The following is a 23,182-nucleotide window of genomic DNA, read 5'->3' as shown; positions in this document are numbered from 1 at the left end:
ATTGAGTTCGTTGTATCCGTGGACCACACAAGTCTATATGAATCTGTCGCCTGGGTCTATATCGCATCGTCAGTATGTCCTACAGCAGAAGTACAGCTACTGTATTCTGTACGGAGTACTACCTGCGATATCAGATGGGGGGGGGCACTATCAAAGGCCCGTGCGAGCGGCTCAACGGCAGGAAGGTGTAGCTACTAGGTGATCGCATTGATAGACTATCTCAGTTAATCTGCGTGCTGACACTTCATACAATAATAACAGCACTCTATGCGGGCGAGACCATCTGTATGTACTCCGTAACGTCTGTATCGTATACTCCGTACTCGTACGGCCCGAGCAACCACCAATGATACGGCTTAACAGTGCCGGTCCTTTACCGGCGACCCCTCTCTGGGTCCAACCCCACTAATCCCGGGATTGTTTATAGGCCAATGAGAGAGCTTGTAGATTGTATGGTATAAAAAATGGGAAAGGAAATGATCAGTTTCTCAATGGAAAATATGTATCAAAATTAGCAGGTATGAAGTAATTGCGTGGCCTTTTTTCTTTTATAGGTAGACTAAGAGAAAATAGGAAAATACAGGCCGTTGAGAGGTACTACTCGGCCCACGTCATCACCATTCTTTTTTTTTTTTTTTTTTTTTTTTTTTTTTTTTTTTGGTATGGGCTTATGTAACCCACCTGCCACAATAGTCGAGCATAGTCCGTATTATTCCTATTCGAATGTTCGTTCTTTTCGGTTTGCTTCCTTCGTTCCATAACTTTCTCAACCTTCTTTCTATTCTATTCTGTGGATTTGGGCGTTGATTGAATTTGCACCAACCCACTTAATAACAATTCCCCAGTGACGTTTTCCATTTTTCTGTGGTCCTAGCTCCCTGGGCTCTCTTATTGGGGGCAACTCTACCGTTGGCTCCATCATCTATCTTTTTAACGTCTTCTTTCTTCGCTGCTCTCTTCCCGCCTCTTCGCATTGCTTATTTTTCTTTACCGTTTGCCATTCTCTATCTCTATATCATTTATATCATTTCTAACCTGTCGTATTCTTTGCATCTTCTGTCGTCATATTCATCCTTTATCTTTTACTCCATTCGGATCTACTTATAAAGACACAAGGGGCCTTTTACCGCTTTCTTCTATACTCCCACGTTGAGCCCCATACTATCAGACACACTGGATGTCACCAGCATTCTCTACTCAACTTCTTTCATCTTTCCTTATTTAATTCGATTACCACTGTTAGCATCGTTGTGTGATGATGTTCCGCAACAGGTAAGTCGTGCATTTGCCTGGAGACAGTTTCACTGTAGTATGGAATACTGATAGCCTCTTTTCTCTCCTACAGAAACAACTCTTGGAAAAAGCCAGACAACGAACTCATTCAGAAATTCCAAAGAGCCTTCTCTGACGTGATTCCTGGGGCCGCAAAATCGCAAGAAGGAGCTGCTGAGCTCGTGGATCGAACGAGGTATATAACCTATAACTTATAACCCACACACCCCCCACGCCTTGCGATACTCGACCCTTTCAAATTCAGATTCTGACCGAGGTGAATGTCGAAAAGCAGGCTTCATGTGCCCAACAATGACCCGAAACCGGTCGATACACAAGAACTTCCTCGCGTGGACCCATTCTCTCTCGTCGACCCGAATGCCCTTTCCTTGTTTTCCTTCGCCCACCAACCGAACGGCCTCTTGACTCCCAACCTTGGCGGCGGCTTCAATCCCGCATTCCACAGTCAACATGCCGGTGACTTGCACACCCCCAGCATGGGGTTGGGCATGATGAATTCGCTCTCGCAGTTGTCAGCTCCCATGGATCAAGACGCAGCAAGCATGGGCCTCGATCAGTTTGGTCAACCGCTCTTTTCAAGCTCGAACCCCTTCCAAAATCAGCAACCTTTTGCCCAGCAGCCGACATTTGCCCCGCCAAGTGTGCTCGTACATCGTGATTCGGGATACGACGCCGCCATGGATGAATCCATCGAGAACTCGTCACTCAATGACTTTGATATGCAAACCAATTCACCAGTGAAATTGTCGCAGATGCCAGAGCAACCCACCATGCTTGCAGATCAAAAGTAAGTTACACTCGTCATTTCACATCTTGTCAGTATCCTAACACTTCTTCAAACAGATTCCGGTACAATGTGACATTGCGCGCTCCGACTGCCATGATCAAAAGCCCGGGAGATATCCCAATCACGTATTTGAATAAAGGCCAAGCGTATGGGCTATCCATAGTCGATTCGAACACGCCTCCCATGAGTACAAAGCCGGTCCAATACCGAACGTTCGTTCGGGTGTCGTTCCAAGAGGAGGAACAACGGGCAAAACCGGCTGCATGCTGGCAATTATGGAAGGAGGGCAGAGGTTCGAGCGAGGCGCATCAGCGCGGCGGCAAGCTTCAAGCAGTCGAGTACGTCGATCCGTTCCAGGGTGGAGACGAGGACCGGAAGGGTCGCCAGGTTCAGATCGAAAACACCTCGTTCGATGGTTTCTGCGTTACATGGACCGCGAACCCCGCCACAGGGACATCCGACTGTACGATTCCCGTTCGGTTCAACTTCCTCTCTACGGATTTCAGTCATTCCAAAGGTGTCAAGGGTATTCCCGTTCGGCTGTGCGCGAAGACTCAATTGATATCTGACGACGGGGCCGGGCCAGAGCACGAAGTGAGCTATTGCCAAGTTAAGCTTTTCCGTGATCACGGCGCCGAACGCAAGCTATCGAACGACGTGGCCCATGTGAAGAAGACAATCGAAAAGCTCCGGCAGCAGACTGCCCAAGCAGAAATTGGCGCCGGCAACAACGGGAAACGGAAGCGCGCCAACGGCTCTGTCGCTGTCAATGACGGAGATTATCGTCCTTCGAAGACCACGAAACACAGACGAACATGGTCGATGGATTCGCGGGATGGTACCGAGAGGATTTCTCTGGAAGATGATCTGCATGCCAAGCTGGCGGCGATGCAGGAGATGTTCACCTCGACCAGACCTGTCAGCAGCCTTAATCTGCAAGGAGAGGACCAGGATGATCCGGATATGTTCCCGGTCCAACTTCCGGGTGGTACTCTTTCCAGTAAGAAACCGGAACTCAGCCTTCGGGGAACCCGGCCGAGCTTTGACGGTGTGCTATCGCCTGCGACGAGTAACCTGTCAAACTCTCCACGCGCAGTCTGGAATCAAATTCCCGGACAATTCCAGCACGACTCGGCATACCAAGGCTCAATAGGTAGCTCCCGGGGTAGCTCTCTTCCTACCTCTGAGATCTCGTTGTCCCGGCCTGTCAAGGTTCAAAAAGTATCGACGGATCCCAATGTTTCGACGGGTTATATTGAAGCAATGGACATCGATCCAACCTACCGGCCGCCAGCGGAGCGTTCATCCAAGCCAAGTAAGTTTTGAACTGACAACCACAAAGTTTTATGGCAAATGCTAACCAGTTAATCAGTCGCATGTTTCTATCTTCGTTTCCCGCACAATGAAACACCAAATGACGACTTCTATCGTGCTGTCTATTTGAGCGAGCGGACTGTTAGTGATTTGATGGAGAAGATCTCGCACAAGCAGAACATCGATCCGAGTCGCGTTGTTCGCGTCCTCCACATCAAAGAAAACGGTTTGAAGATCATGGTGGACGACGACGTGGTTCGCGAACTCCCGGATGGTCAAGATATGGATGTCGAACTCTCCGAAGCTTCTGACACATCAGACGGAAGCGAACAGCCTCCGGTCGAGTTGAAACTGAGCTATTAAAGAGTACTTCTGTCGGACTTACGCAACTGTGTGTTTGTCCTACGGGATTGCATTCCGCAAATGCTCTTCGCCTTTCCTTCGAATTAATCATACACGTTTCCATACTTTTTTGTTCCCTGACTCGCCTCCTCGGGTGATCTGGATGACTGAGAAGTTTACGAAAATTTTGATCGTTTCCATCCGTGATGTAACACCTGGTGCGTGGCACGGAGGTGATATTGCACTGGGACGGCCTTTTTCGGTTTTTTTTTTTTTTTTTTTTTATTATTATTATTATTATTATTATTTTTTTTTTTATGGATGCTTTTTGAGCGAGTTTTTCAGGGCGTTAAGGGTGGAGATGATATACGAGTCTCCGTGAAAAGAACAGTTTGCCTCTTTTGTTGTTTGATTTCCTTTTATTACCCTGGCGGTTTTTTTTTTTTTTTTTTTTTGAAGCGAAACGGTCGTTTCCATCCAACGATAGCATATGGATCGTTGGAGTTGTCTTGTTTTCTCCCTTTTCTTTTCGATTCTGTCGAGTGTCTCTATAGACGAGAGCTCTCGTTTCTCTTTCACATGATCGCATTTTACTTCTCATTATGTCACCCTTGAGGATTTGGTCAGGGACGATACACACGAAATAGATACCCCCTGTGACTATGTTGTTTACTACTGTTTTCTTTTCGGTCTTTTGATATATGGGCGCAGATGAGGAATATACGTCCTGGCTTGCTGGACTATCAATGAAACATTCAAACACGCATTTCGAGTCTTTGATCTGTTTTGGTGTAAAGCTGGCTATCCTTGAGAGATGTGCTGCGATGGCGATGGTAACCTGGTTTGGTTGATTGAGCTTGAGTTCATTTCTTGTTAGCCGAGTAATCTGAATGAAATTATGATATCATTTCACCACTGCTATTTCTGTACTATGCGGAGAAGAGTTCCGCAGCCCTATCCGTATCAGTGCCTACTCTTTTGAGAACCTCAAACCGTCTATGGCATTCGTACTGGGAGTCTTGCTTCCTTTTGCCCTTCATGATCTCGTTGCTCAACTTCATCCGTGACAGTGATGCCTTCGATGATCACTCTTAAGATACTCTGGCTTACAGGCTTATATCGTTCGATAATTAAACCAAGTCAAGATGTGATTATGGTCCATTTCCGGCACCGAATTATGCCTGAGGCATCCTAATTGAGGGGAGAGTTCAGCCTTGTTTACTTCGTATCTCGCCAAATCATCCTCATCAACCTTATCGAACCAAGTACTAGACAGAAAAAATGAATCCTAACTTTCTCCTCGCCCTGCCATTGCCTATCCGCCAAAAAATCTACACAGAATACCTAGGCTTCGAACAGTTCCACCAATGCGACTTCAACAGCGTAAACGACCTAGCCTCTGTAGGCGAATGGTCCGCTCGCCAGCGCCGTTCCAACAAACCACCATTGAGCACACTCCAGTGCTTTGACTGTGGCTTTAAATCTTGTTCCCGGTGCAAGCATCGCTTGGCGAATCAGCTGTTCTATGTTTCGAGGAATGTGTCTGAGGATGCACGGTCGATTTTCTATTCCAGCAATCGGTTCTCCGTGGATAGTGATAGGTACTCTAGGCTTCTGCTGCTGAGGTATCTTACGCCTACGGTGTTGAGGGCTTTGAGGTCAATCCGGGTTGGGGTGGAGCCTGGGCGAGAGCGCAGTGAATACATCTTCAGTATGTATCAGGAGAGACAGTGCGATGCGAATTACATCGACAAGGTTCGTTGGGAGGAACAGGCCAAGAAGCAAGAGGTTTTGCCTGACTGGCTTGATTTTTGCTCGAGGCTAGCTGCGCATGTGAAGCCAGATCAGCTGGAGCTTAGCGTTTCTGGTAGTTTCTTTGATATCGATACGACGCGGGAATTTCTGAATCCATTGCTCGATCTGCCGCGTTTGAGGGACTGCTCTATCTACACTGGACTTGTTCATGGTAAGGAGTTGCAGTTGTTTGTCGAGGATATCGTCAAGAGGGCTACCACACGACAAAAAGGCTATAACAAAGACACGACCGGATTCCCATTCACCAAGCTTCCAGGCGAGATCCAACTCCGAATCCTGAAGTATACGGATCTAATATCCCCCGACGTCCTTGCCTGGATACCCCCCATGGGCTTCGTCCCCCGAGGATGTGAAACCGAAAAATGCGAGGGAAGTTGGTATTGCCCCTCAGCCCACGTCGCCTACTCGTCGTCCCATTTCTGCTGGCAAATGCCAACAGCGTTATTCCAAGTCAACCACCAAATCTGACAACAAGCACTATTTGTCTTCTACCTGTGGAATCGATTCTCCCTGAGACTCAGCCGTCCATGGTTTAACCTCGACTATAATCTGTTGGCCCCTCGCAACTTCAAAAACGATCCGTTGTACCTCCTAACCCCGTTCCCCGAATACTGTCTTCAATATCTCCAGCATCTCGAATGGTACGTCGACTTCCCCGAGATCGAATCCCTCCTTCCAGGCGGGGAAAACCACGGTTTCTGGCTTGAGGTGCTGGACCTGCTTTCTCAACATACGTCCCCGCACCAATTAACCCTCATCCTGGATATGTCGCTCGAAGCATACCATCAGAGATTCTCCTTTAATCTACCGGGGGAACCTGGCTACAAGGATCCCACAAAGGAGAAATGGGAGTGTTACCGGGAGATAATCAAGCCTGTGGCGACTAGGTTACGGGGATTAAAGGATTTCTTTCTGAGACTTTCTTGGCCAGTGCAGACTGCCAAGGTAAAGGCAAGGGATGCGATGGAGGCGGAGCTGGAGAGGGCGGTTATGGGAGAGGAATATGATAGTTTTAAAAGGGGGAAGACGTTGACGAATTCGGTTTGATGCGAGATGCGTGGGCTGTTGATCTATAGGATGGTCGACTGTATATATGCGGTGCTATTGTTCCTGGTCTGAAGGATCACAGGATTCGATAGGTCTACATTGATATCTTCTGATTCGTTCGAATATAAAAATAGTAAACACCAAATATATCTATAGCAGCCAAGGACAAACTGGATGAGTCCGGTCACAACCTGGTCTACACTTAATCTTGACTAGGCGTAGGGAATGACCCTGGACGCAAGTTGAACATGAAGAAACAACTGTATTATTGCACGTAATGTGTCTGGTCTAACTGCTGCAAATCGTAGAACACATAAAAAAGCCTTCCCATCGAAATCACACCACATTATTAGTTATTACACATGCTGAAAAGTACCCGTTAACTCCTAATGAAACCTCATAAGTCCCCGATGCTCCGTAACACAAGCAAGGCCCCGGTGTTCTAGACAAACAGAATGCTCAAGAGCGTCAGCAACACCACCATAGCAGTGCGTGCTCCCGTAGGATGGAAAGCAGCATCCGACTTGGAAGGTTCAGTAGTTGAAGTCGAGTCGGGGGCGGTCGCCGTCGCAGCGTCTCCAGTCGTCTTCGAGCTGGTGGATCCAGAAGCGGAATGAGTAGCTGGCGAAGAGATAGAAGTAGAAAAACCAGATGAAGCTGACGACGAGATAGAAGAAAAGCCAGATGACGAAGTCACCGCACTGCTGGACGTAATCGGAGCCACTGGAATGGTGCTTGTCAAACTGGAAGCCAGGGTGCTGGTCCAGAGAGTGGTGCTGGACGGGGCAATGATAGTGGACGAGGTAGCCGTGCTAGACGGGACGACGTCACTAGCCGGCACAGAGGTGCTGAACGAGACAGAGGTGCCAGACGGGATAGCAGTGTCAGACGAGACAATGGCACTAGACGAAGTGGAAACGCCAGGCACGCTATCAAAAGCACTGGAGGTCTGTGACGCTCCAGGCTCACGTCCGCAAACAGTCTCAGTAACAGTCACAACATTCGAGTCTAGTATAAAATCAGCATCTATACTGCCAATTGGGAAGGAGTAGGATGGTGGGCTCACCATCACGAGGAAAAAGCTGGTATCTGGCCAAGGTGGGAGGTTCGTGCTCTGCTCAAGAGGGAAGGTGGTTAGTCTCGCATGTCAATGGCATTGGTCAGTAGAGGTATTGGTACTCACCAGCGAGAAGCTTCAACAGAGAGCGTTCATCTTCCGCATTGTACATGCTTCCCACGGTTCCTATTGATGTCAGTTGGATGAATTAATGGCGTTGGAGATGGAATACTTACCACGAGCCAATCCAGAGACGGTCAGGAACGACACAAGCATGGCGACCAAGAGGTTGATGTGGGGAGCCATGGTTACTCGAAGTAGTGAACCAAGGTAGTATTTAGATCAGGAAGGGGCTTTGAAGGCAATTATAAGGAAGAAAAGTGATGGACGATGGAAAGAGCGATGGAGAGGGTGAAGAAGGAGGATGGAGGAGGAAAGAAGAGAAGAGGAAGGAGGGGAGTAGGGAGGGGAATATATACGCCGCTCTGGCCGGCAGAAATCAATTGGGAAGGCGTGACCCAGGCCAGTAAGAACCCGAATCGGGCCGTTACACCAAGGCGTCCCAATTGGGAAGGCACGTGTCAAATCGAGTTCGTTTTGCGAGACACTCGTCTTTTATTCCTGGCTCGAGGTTTCTTCTGCAACCACTTGGTATGTGAGACAGCGGGGTCTAGAGCTTTATTATATACTTGGATATACTTGGGTATTCCTTGAATCGTAAATTGACTACCATGGGTATCTCCATCATAAGCAAAACATAATCATCTGTCCCATATAAACACTCATTCCTTTGTTTGTGTCTGTCCAGCATCTGAATCGTGTCAGTGTCGTCCAACCAGAACTGGTCTTTTTCATGCCATTGAAGGTCACTGGCAGTATCGAAAGACTTCATGCGCTCAGGGCCTGGCGGAAGTCACCTGGAGATGGCTAACGAAGTACTTTGGGGTCTACCACTGGTAACCAATGAACTGATTACCCCGTGATCTCCATTTCCTCAAAATCATCACCGATAGCTTCGATCTCCTTGGCCATTGCACAGATCCGACACCTATCCCCAATCCGGTCCCTAAGTAGCCGTGCGGTCGTTACCTTGGGACCAACTGTTCGAGATACGGACAGTGACGATTCATCAAACGTTGGCGTGCGTGGGAATGGCATGGGCGTATGAGTTCCCGAGGAATTCTCATCCGTGCCCGGAGCAGGCTCTGGATGGACGTGTGATAGATGGAATATATGACCGCAGGCGAAGCCGACAAGGATCTCTTGTTCTGCAATCCAGGGTAAGCATTGACCAATCAACACACGGCAGGTCCTTTTCTTACCATTGGGGTGGAAGGGAGATTGACAACCAGCACACCGGCCTGCAGAGGATTTGAACGGTTTCGCGGACTTGACGGTTTCAGCATCGCTCTTCGAGTCATCTTGTGCATACGCATCCTCTTTCTCCTCATTTTCGACTATGTTGAACTTGATTCCTCGTTTCTGGCCCTTTCGCAGTTGATCCATCCCTACCGCAACCTCACTCTGAAGGACTTTTGCGGCGCCTTGACTGATACTCGCTTGGAGATCATGTTCGCGGATCATACGAGTGAGACCCTCCCGCAAGCCCTCAATCTCCAGACCACTAGGAATGCGCCTAACGAGCTTTATTGGGTCAATCGCGGTCCCTGCTTCTACAAGCAATCCGTGAATGAAACGGGGTTTATCCATCGAATAGTCGAGAAGATCTTCCCAGAGGTCTGGGTCGTCTTGTGACTTAGCAAACGATATGGCTTTCGAGACATCCTTCAGATCCGAAAGTATGAGGTTCAATGCCCGTTTGGTTTGACCCATTTTCGATAGCAGGTAGATAAGTTCTGGGGTGTAGCGACGGGTTTCGCATATGGAACTTGCTGTCTCAAACGAGTAAGCAGTGCTGGTCTGTAGGAATTCCATCAACAATGGCCTGTCGTAATCAGCGAACAACTCCACAGCCGTATCCGCAAAGTGATCAATTAATGCTTTTCCTTCATCGGCTGCCAATTTATTCGCTGCGTCCCGTACACGAGCTCCACGGCCCCTACGAGGCTTTGTGGCCTCGTGGGGAAGCGATTCTCCCCGCCAGAGAGCCCGCAAGTAGAAATAGAGATAGAGTAAGCGGTTCTTAGCTTGCAGCTGGGTGACCACTGTCTCTGGACGAACGATGCCTGTGTACGCTTCGCTAACGAGGACTTTTATAGGCTCTGCCGTTGCTTCTTCAAGCTCAGGAATGGGCGCCGATTTCAACTGTTCTTTGGTTACGCGAATCAAGATAAAGGCCGGAATATCGTCAGAAACAGCGTCCAGAAGACGGTGTTCCCTAATCAACGACATCACCGTATCTGCATCTTGGAGGCGGATATAGCAGCGCAATGCTTCATGATAGTGGCCTTCCACCAAGTAGAGCTTAGCAAGGCATTTCATGAGAATACGCCAATCTTCGGAATCTGGCACTGTAGAGTCAGATTGAAGTTGCTTTTCTATGGCTTTCCCCACGTTTTTGGCGTCGAACAGGTCTGATGGCCATGAATCGACGAGCTCTTCCAGTCTGCGTCGATCTTGTGGGACATAATGCAAAAGAACGGTATCGTAAATGGCTGACGATAGTGGTGGATGCAGATGAGTAGGGATATGTGGAGATATTTCATCGAGCTTCTTGTTATCGATAAATCTCCAAGCCCAGTGCTCCCATCTAGGAGCGGTATTGACCACTTTAGCGCATATCTCAGCAGCCTCGGTCCACTTCTCTTCCTTGACAAGCCGCTCAACCCATAGCTCACCAATCCGGCGCTTCTCCTGGTCGGCTGCAGAGTTCACTGCTCGGCCTGTCGTTGTAATCGATGACCGGTCGTCTGCAAAGAAATCACCAAGGCTGCTCTGCTTTGTTGGGGTTTCAGAGACGTTATCATTAAGTTGACTCGCAGATCCAGCTGCCTCTGGATGCTCATCGACAAGTTTCCAGGCTTCCTCGTATTTCCCACGTGCGTCTAACCACGCCAGACGATCTGTGAGATCTCTCTTCAGAGAAACGACGCAATCGAAGGGACTCTGAATGAAAATTCGCGATCCGGTAGCTCCTGCAACGTCCTGCAACTCTTTGGGAGGGGGATCGTCGTTGAAGAGCCTTCGTGAAGATATGGTGTCTGCCGCCCTACTTGAGCGCCTATCGCCACTGCTCGTGGTACTACGGATACTTCCCGCAGAGCTGAACAGACGCGCAGGATACATCGTTGCATCCCAGAGACCGTTCCCAATAGCACCCAATGTTCCGCGTTGGGTAATAGGAACAGGCGTCTTCCAAGGAGGTAAAATGGACATGTGGTAGTCCGAGGAAGTGAGACTTTCATATCGACTGACGGAGAGCGTGTCAGCGCTGAGCTCTTCCTTGCTTTCAATGTCGATGATCCGAAGTTCAGGCTCTAGGCCCTTTTGGCGTCGGTGAGTCCCAGGACGAAGAACACCATGTTTGGACCGCTGTTCTGAAGCGTCATCTTCCGCCTCGATATGTGCAAGTACCATAATGAGGCGGGGAGTATATAAAGAGATCCCGGATATAACACAATCCGTCCGTAATCTGGAATTGGTTTAGCAGCGATCCTTCACGATGGCAAATTCAGGGAAGCGTACACTGTGGAAACCTCCACGGAACCGGGCCTGTGGTCTCGAATATTCTTGTTCGGTCGATCGGGGTAGACATGGATAACCCAAACTGTACCTCCCCAGCCAACAATCAACTTCTCTACCGTTTCTTGTGCCGAGGCCGATTTAGGTGATTTGGCATTCTCGTGAGAGGCATCAACCCTGGAAACCGGATCGTCCAGGCTATCTAAGGAGCCTTCATCAATCCACTCAGCCCGGGCTTCCCAAACACCGGCCATTTCCTCCCAGCCGGGAAGGTTTGGACGATCTATGTGACCGACTCGTTTCCAGGCAAGGTCCAGATCTGCGGAATCCAAATGCAGATTCGATCGCATGATCTTGATACCCTCCTCGTTGACCCAAGTGACATATTTTCCAGACAACGACCATCTTATCACGCTGATAGACCCTTCTCCGCTATGTAGGACTGTATCCTTGCCGTTGTTTGCCCCCAGGCCTATCGAGCCTAGCCAGCTGGAAGCTGCTGCTGCAGCACCCCCCATTGTGGTTGAATTTGAGCTTGCTCCCACCCGACCGCCTGTGGTAAGAATGAGATCGCCCGCGCGCCCACCTGACAGAAATGTCTTGTCAATCTTGTAGTCGGGGGACAATGCGACCGCTTGGACAGGCCGGCCAAAGTTCCGTAGTATGACATCTCTTGGGTCCACCAATGACGAAACGCATACATTCCCATCGATGGAAGAGGTGGCAATGTATATTGAGTTCGAAGGTGTCGCGGGGACAGTCGCTTGCTGGCTCCTCGGTTGTCCTCGAAGACTGGCAGAACTGGAGGAAGACCTGTTGGGGAGCTGGTCTTCAGCGAAGGTGGAGGCCCTGGTCAATGGTTCCGGTTTGAAAGTCGGCAAGGGGGGAGGAAACGGTGAGACTGAGATAGACGTGACGCTTGCTGAATGGGCATGGTATACACGAAGGGATTGTAGGAGAGGCAAGGACAGCACATGCTATGGGGGGTCAGCCATTGGGTCATGTTGGTTCGGCGTTCACGACTTACAATGTTGCCATTATGCGTTCCGATCACCTAGACCATTTTTCAGTATACCGAATCCATTAAGAGTATCTCGAAAGTCATACCATCTTGTCTCCTGCGGTGATGAATGAGCTTGTTGCATCGCCATTCCGGTATACTGAGCCCAGATGTTTCGTCAGGTACGCATATTTGAGCCGTGGCTCCTCGTCATCTTCGTCCTCCTCACTACCACCATCCTCTTCTTCTCCTTCTCCTTCATCCTCCCCGTCCTCTGTGCTTTCCTTATCGCCATTGTTGTCTTGTCCGTCCTCAATCGGTGTCGGTCGATCATCGCGATAGTGCTCGTCGCTGGTTTCGTTGGTACTCTGTGGGATAGATGCTTCGTGCTCGGAATTTGCCTGGCTAGCACTGTCTGCTGCCTCCGTCGCGCCAGGCGCGTCCATGGCGAGAGCCTTTTTCCGTGCCTGGGGCTGTTCAAGCAGCTGCAGCCCAACAATGTCGTCAGTCCAGTTGTCAGCCTGGGGTAGTTGATCGGAGGAGGCGCTGACTCAGCAGACTCCCAATGTTCTTTTTTCCGCGACGCCGACGATTATTCACAGAATTGTCCCGTAGCAGTCTAGCGATTTCCAGTCCTATCATCCGGACCTGTCATGGATCTGAGTGCTAATGATCGCCCGCTTTTCGCGTTGTCATTCTTCAGTACAGACTAAAACGCCGCCACACGATGTTCCCGAGGCCATACCTCTGTTCGGCCTGGAAAAGGCCCGCGTTGAGACTACCCCAAAGCCAGTTTCCTCGAGATTTTTCTCCAAGGAATGGTTTCTTTTCATCTGTTGCATATCTCAGGCAGAAGCAATCTAATAAGGATGGCGACGTTTCTGAAGAGTGGTCTTCCGAATTGCAGAAACAGCGGAAGAGGGGTGGTAGATCTCCGGCAGCCCCAACTTCGTTACGAAGAGTAGCTGTGGAAGCACAAAGATCCAAGGACAGTTTTATTTCGAAGGCTCAGCTCAAAGAGCAAGGCTTCTATCAGACTAAGGTTTCAGTAACCAAACGCTGTGATAAACTCCTTTACTGATGTTTATTTTCTCGAATCAAGACAGTGACAGCGTATGCCGTAGCAGAAAAATTTGACATTCGCAAAGTCAGAGAACTCCTCCAATATCGGGGCTTTGAGCCCGACCCTCTCGAGACCGGCCTATATCCCCAAGTCGTCCATGTTCAAGTGCCGCTAGACTCGATACGTCGTATGAGCAATCCAACCGCAACAGATCTCCCTCCTGATGAGGTAGGGGACGTCTTCATATTCCCGTCAGGCACAGTCGTGGCATGGTCGCTACCCGAAGGGTTCACCTCCTTTCTGGCAACTAGGACACTACTTCCAGCGGCGGAGGGAGAACATGCGGAGGATCTTGAAACTGAAGACCTCGAATATGTGGAAGACGGCAGCCGAGAGAACAGCAGCATCCGGGGTGACACAATTATACTTGGGACCAAACTAGGGGGGATGGAATCCGGCTTGCAGCTTCCACCTGGTCGGCAATCTATCGATACAGTCCTGACCAAAGTTGCATTTTCTTCAGGATTAGCTCGGAGCACAAAGTTGGCAGTGCTGGAGGCTCTCCTTGCGAACTACTTTGAGTCTACTCGAACAATTCCAACACTTTTGTCGAGAGGCGCACGTCTTCCATACACCCGGGACTTTATCCTGCGCAAAACCGGTCAGCTTCTCAGTGTCCGCGCCCAACTAAATCTTTATTCGGAGCTCACGGACTCTTTGCCTGATCTCTTCTGGGATAGCCGACATGAACTTGGTCTGGAAGGATACTACGAACAGGTAGGGAGGGCGTTGGACGTGGGCATTCGCATCAAGCTCTTGAACGAGAAGATGGATTATGCGCAAGAAATAGCGAGTGTTCTCCGGGAAAGACTGAGTGAAACCCATGGTCTTCGACTCGAATGGATCATTATTCTGCTCATTGCAGTTGAGATTGGCTTTGAAATTCTCCGACTGTGGAAAGAGCGGCTTCATGAGACGGAGGACAGACATTAGACCAGCCTGAACAAATGGGTCTATCGTGATATATATGCGATGATGTATGAGTGTTGATACCCGTGTACTATAAGATTCTATCTCCTTAGGAATTGAGACTGCATAGACAACCTCCGTACGGCGAGCGGAACGATGCTCCGTACTCCATTTCCCCAGACTGATAAGCCGCTTATCAGTCGGTGAGAGTCACATGTGACAGGGTGATTAGTCATTATCGTCATGGGAATGACGCTGCATTCACGTGGGCCAGCATCATTGTCTGGTCAACTGTTCGATTCTCTCCTCTTAAATTGATTTGTTTGGATGAATTAAGAGAGGTTTGGAGCGTTACTTTTGTTATCTCAATTTGGTGCTGCTACCACGCTCATCATCGAACGCGCGAAACGCATCTAGTACAACAACGGTATCAATTCCTCGACAACCGCAATGGAATCGTGGGCCTTTTTTACAGGGGTCCCAGGACCACAGAGAGTCCTGAAAGCTCTTACCGGTAGCCTGGGACTTTCCTCATTGACAGAATTGTACAACCCGACGACAGAAGTTACCACACACCGAACATGCGCCAAAGAAGAAGTGAGCTGTCAAACCCGGTACAGCGGCCAGGACACTTGCTGCTTCAACTACCCTGGTGGACAGTTGCTTCAGACGCAATTCTGGGATACTGATCCTGCTCTTGGGCCTGATGATTCTTGGACTATTCATGGACTCTGGTGAGACTTCATTCTCTGAGATTGGGTAGAGATACAAAGCGTCTGAATCACCAGTCACTAATTGGAAGATGCGTCTAGGCCGGACCATTGCGACGGTGGCTTTGATCAGTTTTGCGATTCGAGGAGACATTACAATAACATCTCGTTGATATTGGTGGATTCAGGCCGGAGGGACCTTCTGGAGTATATGGACGTCTACTGGAAGGACTTCAAAGGAGACGATCTAGATTTGTGGGTTCATGAATGGAACAAGCATGGTACACCTCCGCCTTTACTATTTTAATTGAAAGGGCATAAATTAACTCGGATAGGTACCTGTATCAGCACATTGGAGACCCGCTGCTACGACGAGTATTACCCGCAGCAGGACGTTGTGGATTATTTCGACAAGGCGGTTGAGATCTTCGGGGAATTACCTTCATATAAGGTTCGTGTTTTCGATTTAATTAAGCTGTCATCTAGCCACGAAGCTCATTAACACTGTTGCAGTTCCTCGCCGACGCCGGAATCGTTCCATCCCATACGAAAACCTACACTTTGGCTGAGATTGAGGATGCTCTTGCAAAGGGCCACGGAAGCGACGTTACCGTTAGATGCCACAGCCATTCTTTGAATGAGATTTGGTATCATTTCAATGTCGCCGGTACTCTGCAGACGGGTGACTTTGTTCCCTCCTCTCCAGGTTGGTTAACTCCTATCCTGTCTTCTATGTTCATCAGAGCATCCACTAATATCTGTATGCTAGATGGTCTGAAGTCCAACTGCCCTACAAAGGGCGTCCGTTACCAGCCCAAGAGGTCTCAACCAGAGCCAACCAATACAGCAACGAAGACCGCAAGACCAACCGCTACTCCTGGTATCCCATTCCAAGGACAGGGCAATCTGAAGGTCTCGACTCAAGGTTCGGGACGGGGTTGTATAATCAGCTATGGCACCTGGTTCTCATCTGGAACCTGTGCGACGTTCAGAGGAGAGAAAGTCAGGGGTCAGTTCTTATTTTTCGGGAACACTCATGTCTAGGCTCAGTACACTGACAGCTCCTTCACAGATGGCACATTCACCTTGACATCAAGCAGGGGGAAATGCTCCTTCGAACAGGATATTCTGACCTGTGGAGCACACATCGACAACCCAATGGAATTCGAGGTAAGCCCTGCCGTCTCTCCTTCTCATTCGTCCGCAAACTTACCTGAGAACAGATGATCGACGGAAAACTCGCCTACAACGGAAACACAACGTTCTATGCGGACAAGCCACCCAAGGGCTACACACAGAGTGATGTCTTCGCTACTCAGGGAGAGCATCCGGTTGAGCTGGATATTACCTGGAAGGAGCGCGAGTGATTCTTATTGCATTGTTTCTATTCTGATACCACTTGTTGGCCTTGGAACTCTTCGAGAATAAACATATTATAAGTTGCATCACCAGGCCATCGTCATCGTACTATGACTATTAAGATTCAAGAATACTATAACGAATTCATTTATTCTTTTTTTTTACGTTTATTCTTTTTTGATAAATCATCATCATAAACATAAAGTATGAAACTAGAGTACAGGTCATCACCATCACCACCAGAGGATTAGAGCATATCTGCGTGCCAAAACATAGGAGAAAAAAAACAAAGAAAAAACAAAAACGCAACCATTTAGTACAATCTTTCCAACACAAGCCCAAAAGACATATCACATAAATATCAAGCAAATGAACACAGAAATCCAGAAATCCAGAAATCCACCAAAACAAAGGAAAAACGAGAGGAAAGGCCCGCAGAACTCCATATACCCTCTAATAACCAAAAGTCCGCTAGTCCCAAGGCCAATAAGAATAGTCGTTGTAGTACATGTATGTGCTGATCGAAAGATATCCAAGAAATTATATCCTTTTTTTGTCTGTTTCGTTTTTCGGTTTTCGGTTTCCCATCACAGTGATCATTCATTCACAAGAATTGAAATCGTTGAAAATATCGTGGGTAGAGTTGATACATAAGCAGGTATGCAATTTTTCCAGTCGTCGAATCCAGAAGTCGTTTAAGAGTTCGCGCGTCGGTCCATGAATAGCGTCGTGTCGTGTCGTCGTCAAATATGCCATTCTATTTGCTTTTTAAGTTGTCTCAAATGCTTGTCGTTCGTCTCATTCGTTATAGTCGTGCGTCGTTCCCATTTATGCCATGAAAAACTCCGAGGGCTGCTCATCATGGAGATGAAAAGAGAAGAAATCGTCATCCATAGCGGGAGCAGTCGTGAATGTCTTTCCGGGGAAGAAATCCATACCTGGCCCGTCGAGAGCGGCAGTGTTGACATAGTCCGGGAATGCAGCCATCGAAGCATCCGTCAGAGGTGGGAAGTCATTGTCAAAGCCACTTGTTGTTGTTGTTGTTGTTGTTGTTGCATCCTGGTTGATGAAGATGTCCAGGTCCGACTCGTGAGTGGAATCGGCCAGCGTTGGTGCGGTGTGAGGCGAAGAGAGATTGTTGTCGTTGGACGATCTGCTGGCATCAGGGTAGCGGCAGGATTCAGCGTCCGTGATGAAAGGCAGACTAGGCCCCTCGTCGATCTTCTGCATTGACTGCTTCGAAGGCAACATCTCATCCTCTGTGCAAGGTGTGAGAGAACGCGGGTTGCAGTGAGGCGAGGGTTTGTTGCCAGTGCTGCAACCGGGGGATGCGGGAGGAGTGAAGGTAAAGGCCTCTGGCGGCAACGCGGAGTAGTTAGGCGTGTGAAACATCGGCCCGTTGATAGGGCTGGATCCACGGAGACTCATGTTCTCAAAGACCTCTGACGGTGGTGTACTGCAAGAGAAGTTCGACGATCCGGAGACAGAACTCGAGGAAGAAGTCTTCTCGGCGATGCGTTCGCGAGTACGACATGCCTTGTCCTGTCGTTCCTCCATTTCGGGGCGGTGCTTCTTGGGACGGCCGCGCTTTGTGGTCTTGCGCACAATACCCTTGTATCCTCCGATGCACATCCCGCGCTGACGGTGACGAGTCAAGGCATCATGGCGGGCGAAAACGTTTCCACAGAGGCACTCGTAGGGCTTGTCTCCCGTGTGAATTTTGGCATGGCGTTTGAGATCGTGACCACGGACGAAGCACTTGCTGCAGTGGTCGCACTTGTACTGGCGGTCACCCAAGTGGGTTTGGACGTGGGACTTGATGTTCTCCTTCCGGCCAAACCGTCTCTCGCAGCCCGGGTGGAGACAGACCCATTTGCCATCCTTGGGGTCCGGACCAGAGATGTACGAAGCGATCTCATCGATGGTGACTCCGGTTTGGTTGATGGATGCGTGGACCCTGTCATCAAGGTTCAGGTTGTCAATAGACGCGACTCTCGGGGAGAGCTTGGGCTTCGACGGAGTCGAGCTCGCGGTCGTGGCGGTACTTGACATTCTCTTGTGGCTTGGTGTGGCAGGGTGAATGGGAACCCTGCGTGGCCTCTCATTTTCACCTGCAGGAGACGACGGCATGGGTGCAATTTCTGGCGACGAATAGAAAGACGACGATGCAGACAACGACGGAATATGTTTACGGTGCGACGAACTCTGCGACTCTGATTTCTCCGATCTGGAATCCTGCTGCTGACCGTTAAATGTATCAAAGCTATCGAGTTCAAATGTTGCTGTGTTGGGGGGAGAGGGGAGGTCAAACTTCTGCGAGGAACTTGTCCCCACCACTCCTTGAAGGGACCTAGCACGTTGCATGTACGACGCCTTGACGGCCTCGGGAACAGACAGACACTGCTCCTTGGTGGGTGATGACTGCACCTCCGTGTTGTATGGGACAACATCCATTGACTTCTTGAACGGTGTCGTTGCTGGGGTGATTGGCAAGTAACCTGATTCCTAAATCAGCCATAGGTTCGTGCCAAAATCATGAATTCGATCTTTCTTACGGGTGTTGCTGTTTTCGTGTGCTGGTGTAAGCGGACGTTGCGAATTGGGGATGGTATCCGACTGAGCGGACAGGCGTCGCATGTCCTGAGGAACCACATTGGCTTGGGGCGCAAGCGTTCTTTGCGGGTACATATCCCAGGCGGCCATTTGGGCATTGTTGCCGGGGAAGGTCTGGCTTCGCAACAGCTGTTGTTGTTGTTGCATCAAATTGAAGTTCAGATTCAGCTGTGCTTCAATATACGCCGCGCTTTGGTGGTTCTCATTGTTGTCTTGGTTCGCAGGCATATGCAGGTCCCCTTGGCTGAACGCGTGGCAGTCGGGCATCAGGGGTACAGATGTTGAATTAGCGGGATACATCTGATGTCCCTGTCTAGCCAATCGCTGTTGTTGGACCTCGCGCAAGACATTGTGTGGTTGTGGTTGTTGGTGTACTGTTCCTTGGTTAGTAAAAGAAAGATTCCCATCCTGCATGGCCTGTGCTCGTTGTTGCATCTGGAAGGCCCGTGTGTCGAGGCTCTGGCCTCGTCGATGAGCATTGAGCCGTTGCAATGCCGGTGCAGGGATACTGGGAACTTTCGCGGCCTCGAGGGCTGTAGGGGTCGAGATCTGTCGGCGGTGTTGTCGTTGCCGTTCTTGGAGGTGGCCTCCATGTGAATCGGACAGCATGGTTGCTGAATAGACGCGGTACGCGCGATTAACCGGTAATTCCGAACAGATCCGTGTTGCTTAGACCTGTACAAGAAAGAAGCTCTGTCAGTATCTAGTAATGCATTCGAAAATAATGCAGGATAAACCGACCTCTTGCAGCGATGCGGTACGGCTGCGGCCAACCCGGGGGCAATTGAACAGGTTTTCTGTAACAGTGTCAGTCTGTGACCTTCCAAATGACGCGCTCGGGGAAACGAAGGAAGAAAAGAAAAAGAGTTTCTAAGCTCTCAAATCAGTCGGTGTGCAAGTGACTAGTAGTATCTTGTGAAGATCAAAGAGTGGTTCGGTGAAGTAGCTGAGATCCTTGGTACTAATATGGAGACCTTTCCCCAGGAACCAGACTTGTTTATATGAATGAAAAAGAAGAGGAGAGAATAATAATGGGTGGGAACCAGGGAAAAAGAGAATTATTGAATTATTGACACCAGCTCCAGGCACCCGATCCCCGATCTACGATCAACAATGTCCGCGTTGGCCTAGCAACGCCCTTTCCGAGGCGACGTCAGGGAAACGCGAAACCGCCCTGTATTGGCATTTATTTCTTTTTATTATACGAGTCTAGTTTTGTTTCGTCAATTGCTTCTAAAATCTACCTCGGTTTTTTGTCACCGATAATAGCGGTAACCATCATGGCTCCGCCCATGTACAAGTGTACTATGGAGCAAGTGGGCTTTAACACGTCTATCGGATCGGGGAAACCCCTACCGGCATACAACTAGTGAAAGGTACCATGTACGGGGGGCCACGCTGTATGCACGGGTCTACCCATATATGTATCTTCGGAGGTTATTCACCTCAATAACCTCCGTTTAACCCTACTCTGTTACAGTAGTTTCTCTGTAAGGAGCTCGTTTCAACCCTCCTTCCTTGTATCAAAATTGAATATATACATAGTTCGCGCCCGGGATTTGCAGTATGGTTACGTACGAAGGAGACAAGAGTTCAAATAATTGAATACATTCATGCCCTGGATTGGCTTCTGTGAGGGAGCAAACATATTGCGTCCGTGGTAGGTTCGAGATGCAGTCCATGGCCTCAGGAAGCTTTGTATGACTTACGGTTCAGGCATTCAAGTCGCCATTAACTAACTAACTAGTTAACTAGGTCACTGCTGAGCCTTCCCAGGCCACTCTCATCTCATCCACAATCATCATGGCTATCGACATATTCAGAGGGATTCCGATCCACATAGACAATACCCCTCTCGCCTTAGATGATGCCACTCGGGCTCTATAATCGCACTATTACCAAGCCCTCCTCCATCACCGACGCAGAACGTAGAGCAATAACCCATCGCCCGTCTCCAGAAGAAGAAGACAAGCTCTGTCGCGCAGAATGCGGACTAGACATGTCCGAACTAATCACTAAAGCTACTAACGATGGAAACTCCCTGACATACACGGAGGCTCGTTTGCTAACAGGCGGTCTCGTCCCACGTCAAGCCGAGAAACTGCTCCATGAGCGAATCCGATCGCGATCTCACTCACCGGGCCATCGACGCCGCTACGACAGGGGAGATGAAGGCTGCCCAGACTAGTGCGTGTCGAGTGCGACGACAACAGCATGTCGTCTCATCTGTGGCTTACCAATCCATGAACGATGAAGACCGCAAAAATATCACATTGCCATGCGTGTGCCATGGCAGGAGCATGTTTTGAGCCTCAATGCGCTTGTATGTGGGCTAGTGGTTTTCCGGGCGGCCGATGTGGATGACGATGTCGAGTGGATAACATACAAACAGCAGATTCAAACTGCCATCCATTACGGCCCCCATCTAAAGAGACAGCGTGTAATAGAAACCGCTATTGCTAAGCTCGCTATGCAATGAATGGAAGAAAACGTGCAAGACAATCTTTTGTTTGATCTTCAGCGTCGATTTATTGCCTTGCGAGAAAGTGAGGGGTTCCCTGCTGGTTTGCGAACGGATTCGTTTCTGTATGTAGATCGTGAGGCCATGCAGTCGCGGGATACTGAGAGGCCATTTGTCCGGCTGTGGGAGCCGGACGAGAGGGCAAAACCACTGAAGGTTGATATCAAGCACATCCCCCCGACTCTGTTTGCGCGACTTACGCAACGGGGTCTATCCCGTCCCGAGATTAGACAGAGCCCATATCGACACGCGTCAGAACTGGACATGCTCCACCAAGCCGCCCGTCTCTCGTATAACCAGAGTGGGAAGCGAACTTGGATTTGGCCACCGCTCGCTCGTTATATGTGTGACCTTTATCATATCAAACTGATAGAGGTTAGGAGAGATACCATCAAGGAATGGTTGCTAATTTACAAGCAGCTCAAGAAAGGCAATGACATTTGGTTAGAACAATCTACGGAGTGCATGGAAGTAGTCTATTCTAATACAATAGCTGCGTTACAAGGCTCATTTCCGATCTCCTCGAATAGTTGGCTTTATAAAACCAGTCACTCCGTACTTTCGATTTAAGTAGAAAAAGCTCTATATAGGATAAGGCATTTGCAAGCAAGCAACACACTATAAGACATAGCAACCAGAGAAGGACACAGTTGAGTCTTGCGTCAAATTCCTTGCGGGTGCCAATTCTTCTCCATCCAAAGCGTCCCATCTGTGGCAGCACAGAAGTATATCGCAAACGGCTTGCACTTCTCCCCATACTGCTCTTTTTCCAAGTTTTGCGGTCGAATAATATGGCATTATCCGTGACTTCGTCTCTTCAGTTCCCGTCTAACCACCATACGTACGATAACGACCACAGGCCTATCTTGGGCATATCAATGGTCATGGCATCTAACGCCTTTTGCAAATTTCTCAAGGTCCGCATTATGTCCGCGGCGTTTAGGTTTTGCCTCTTAGAGGCCGCCATGGATCTCTGAGGGCCTGGGTTCGACGCTGGATCCGACGCTGGATCCGACGCTGGATCCAGGTTTCTGCGTTTTTGAGATATATAGACCAGCTTTGTTGACTTGGATCTTGTTCAAATAACTAATCACCTAAGAGGCAATTCATATCGCCGCGAAAGCCTCTTCCGCGTATTAAGCGTAACAAACGCCATATCCGGTAGCCCGTCAGAATGCATCTAATATGACCTATTAATTAATTCAAATTCGTACCTTGTACACATTTAGCAGGCTGTCCGCATTTGACAGCACGCTGGAAGTGATATCATTTCCATGTAAATTTGTTATCTCGTCGACTGACCGCCCATTGCTCTAACCATCTGTGATCGCTGTGGAAGACTGTAGGGGGATGTTGATCAATTGAGCTCTGGCCATATCAGCTTCAGTGGCTGTGTCGGGCATGTACACACCGATTTGTCTCTGGTACCAGGCGGGCCAGGAGTAACTGGTACACTTCTTGCTATCGTTTAACGGTTTTTCATCGTGTTTTGAGTGTAGAGATAGCAAGGTCTCGCCATATTCGGGAAGTCTAGACAATGTCTGATATGGGACCGTCCGAGTCCCAGCCGCTGTATGGTCGAGACAGATAGCTTTACAAGCTCGAGTAGTGTTTGGGGACAGGGCCCTTGGCCCGTTTGCTGCATATGAG

The 23,182-nt window shown here is 49.2% G+C and overlaps 7 protein-coding genes across 7 annotated transcripts; 4 read left to right on the top strand and 3 right to left on the bottom strand.

Annotated features, from left to right (window-relative positions):
• Positions 1-1,553: 1,553 nt before the first annotated feature.
• Positions 1,554-3,972, top strand: ASPGLDRAFT_1514371 (grainyhead-like protein; the record flags this gene model as incomplete). Its single annotated transcript, XM_022542248.1, has 3 exons — positions 1,554-2,038; positions 2,074-3,395; positions 3,453-3,972. 3 exons carry the CDS (start codon positions 1,554-1,556, stop codon positions 3,755-3,757), a joined length of 2,112 nt encoding a protein of 703 aa, XP_022402291.1. The 3' UTR covers positions 3,758-3,972.
• A 1,045-nt stretch (positions 3,973-5,017) lies between these two features.
• Positions 5,018-6,783, top strand: ASPGLDRAFT_56964 (uncharacterized protein; the record flags this gene model as incomplete). Its single annotated transcript, XM_022548222.1, has 2 exons — positions 5,018-5,924; positions 6,027-6,783. 2 exons carry the CDS (start codon positions 5,018-5,020, stop codon positions 6,596-6,598), a joined length of 1,479 nt encoding a protein of 492 aa, XP_022402290.1. The 3' UTR covers positions 6,599-6,783.
• Positions 6,784-6,842: 59 nt separating this feature from the next.
• ASPGLDRAFT_56963 (uncharacterized protein) lies at positions 6,843-8,070 on the bottom strand. The gene is made up of 4 exons (XM_022548221.1): positions 7,892-8,070; positions 7,782-7,841; positions 7,665-7,712; positions 6,843-7,606 (listed from the first exon to the last, which is right to left on the bottom strand). Exons 1-4 carry the CDS (start codon positions 7,959-7,961, stop codon positions 7,041-7,043), a joined length of 744 nt encoding a protein of 247 aa, XP_022402289.1. The 5' UTR covers positions 7,962-8,070; the 3' UTR covers positions 6,843-7,040.
• A 232-nt stretch (positions 8,071-8,302) lies between these two features.
• On the bottom strand, positions 8,303-12,887 carry ASPGLDRAFT_45578 (CLH domain-containing protein). Its single transcript, XM_022546283.1, has 6 exons — positions 12,856-12,887; positions 12,405-12,800; positions 12,325-12,351; positions 11,301-12,274; positions 8,978-11,247; positions 8,303-8,923 (listed from the first exon to the last, which is right to left on the bottom strand). The coding sequence occupies exons 2-6, from the start codon at positions 12,741-12,743 to the stop codon at positions 8,628-8,630; spliced, it is 3,906 nt and encodes a 1,301-aa protein (XP_022402288.1). The 5' UTR covers positions 12,744-12,800; positions 12,856-12,887; the 3' UTR covers positions 8,303-8,627.
• A 21-nt stretch (positions 12,888-12,908) lies between these two features.
• ASPGLDRAFT_45577 (RMD1 family protein) lies at positions 12,909-14,469 on the top strand. The gene is made up of 2 exons (XM_022546282.1): positions 12,909-13,339; positions 13,400-14,469. The coding sequence occupies exons 1-2, from the start codon at positions 13,025-13,027 to the stop codon at positions 14,351-14,353; spliced, it is 1,269 nt and encodes a 422-aa protein (XP_022402287.1). The 5' UTR covers positions 12,909-13,024; the 3' UTR covers positions 14,354-14,469.
• Positions 14,470-14,779: 310 nt separating this feature from the next.
• ASPGLDRAFT_24604 (T2 family ribonuclease) lies at positions 14,780-16,406 on the top strand (the record flags this gene model as incomplete). The annotated part of the gene is made up of 7 exons (XM_022543403.1): positions 14,780-15,063; positions 15,142-15,320; positions 15,375-15,490; positions 15,553-15,745; positions 15,809-16,048; positions 16,112-16,209; positions 16,263-16,406. The coding sequence occupies 7 exons, from the start codon at positions 14,780-14,782 to the stop codon at positions 16,404-16,406; spliced, it is 1,254 nt and encodes a 417-aa protein (XP_022402286.1).
• Positions 16,407-17,226: 820 nt separating this feature from the next.
• ace2 (putative C2H2 transcription factor (Swi5)) lies at positions 17,227-19,620 on the bottom strand (the record flags this gene model as incomplete). The annotated part of the gene is made up of 2 exons (XM_022540381.1): positions 17,227-18,896; positions 18,954-19,620. The coding sequence occupies 2 exons, from the start codon at positions 19,618-19,620 to the stop codon at positions 17,227-17,229; spliced, it is 2,337 nt and encodes a 778-aa protein (XP_022402285.1).
• Positions 19,621-23,182: the final 3,562 nt, after the last annotated feature.

The sequence above is a fragment of the Aspergillus glaucus genome, assembly GCF_001890805.1.
Source record: "Aspergillus glaucus CBS 516.65 unplaced genomic scaffold ASPGLscaffold_7, whole genome shotgun sequence".
NCBI lineage: Eukaryota > Fungi > Ascomycota > Eurotiomycetes > Eurotiales > Aspergillaceae > Aspergillus > Aspergillus glaucus.
This window is presented reverse-complemented; position numbering and strand designations above follow the sequence as displayed.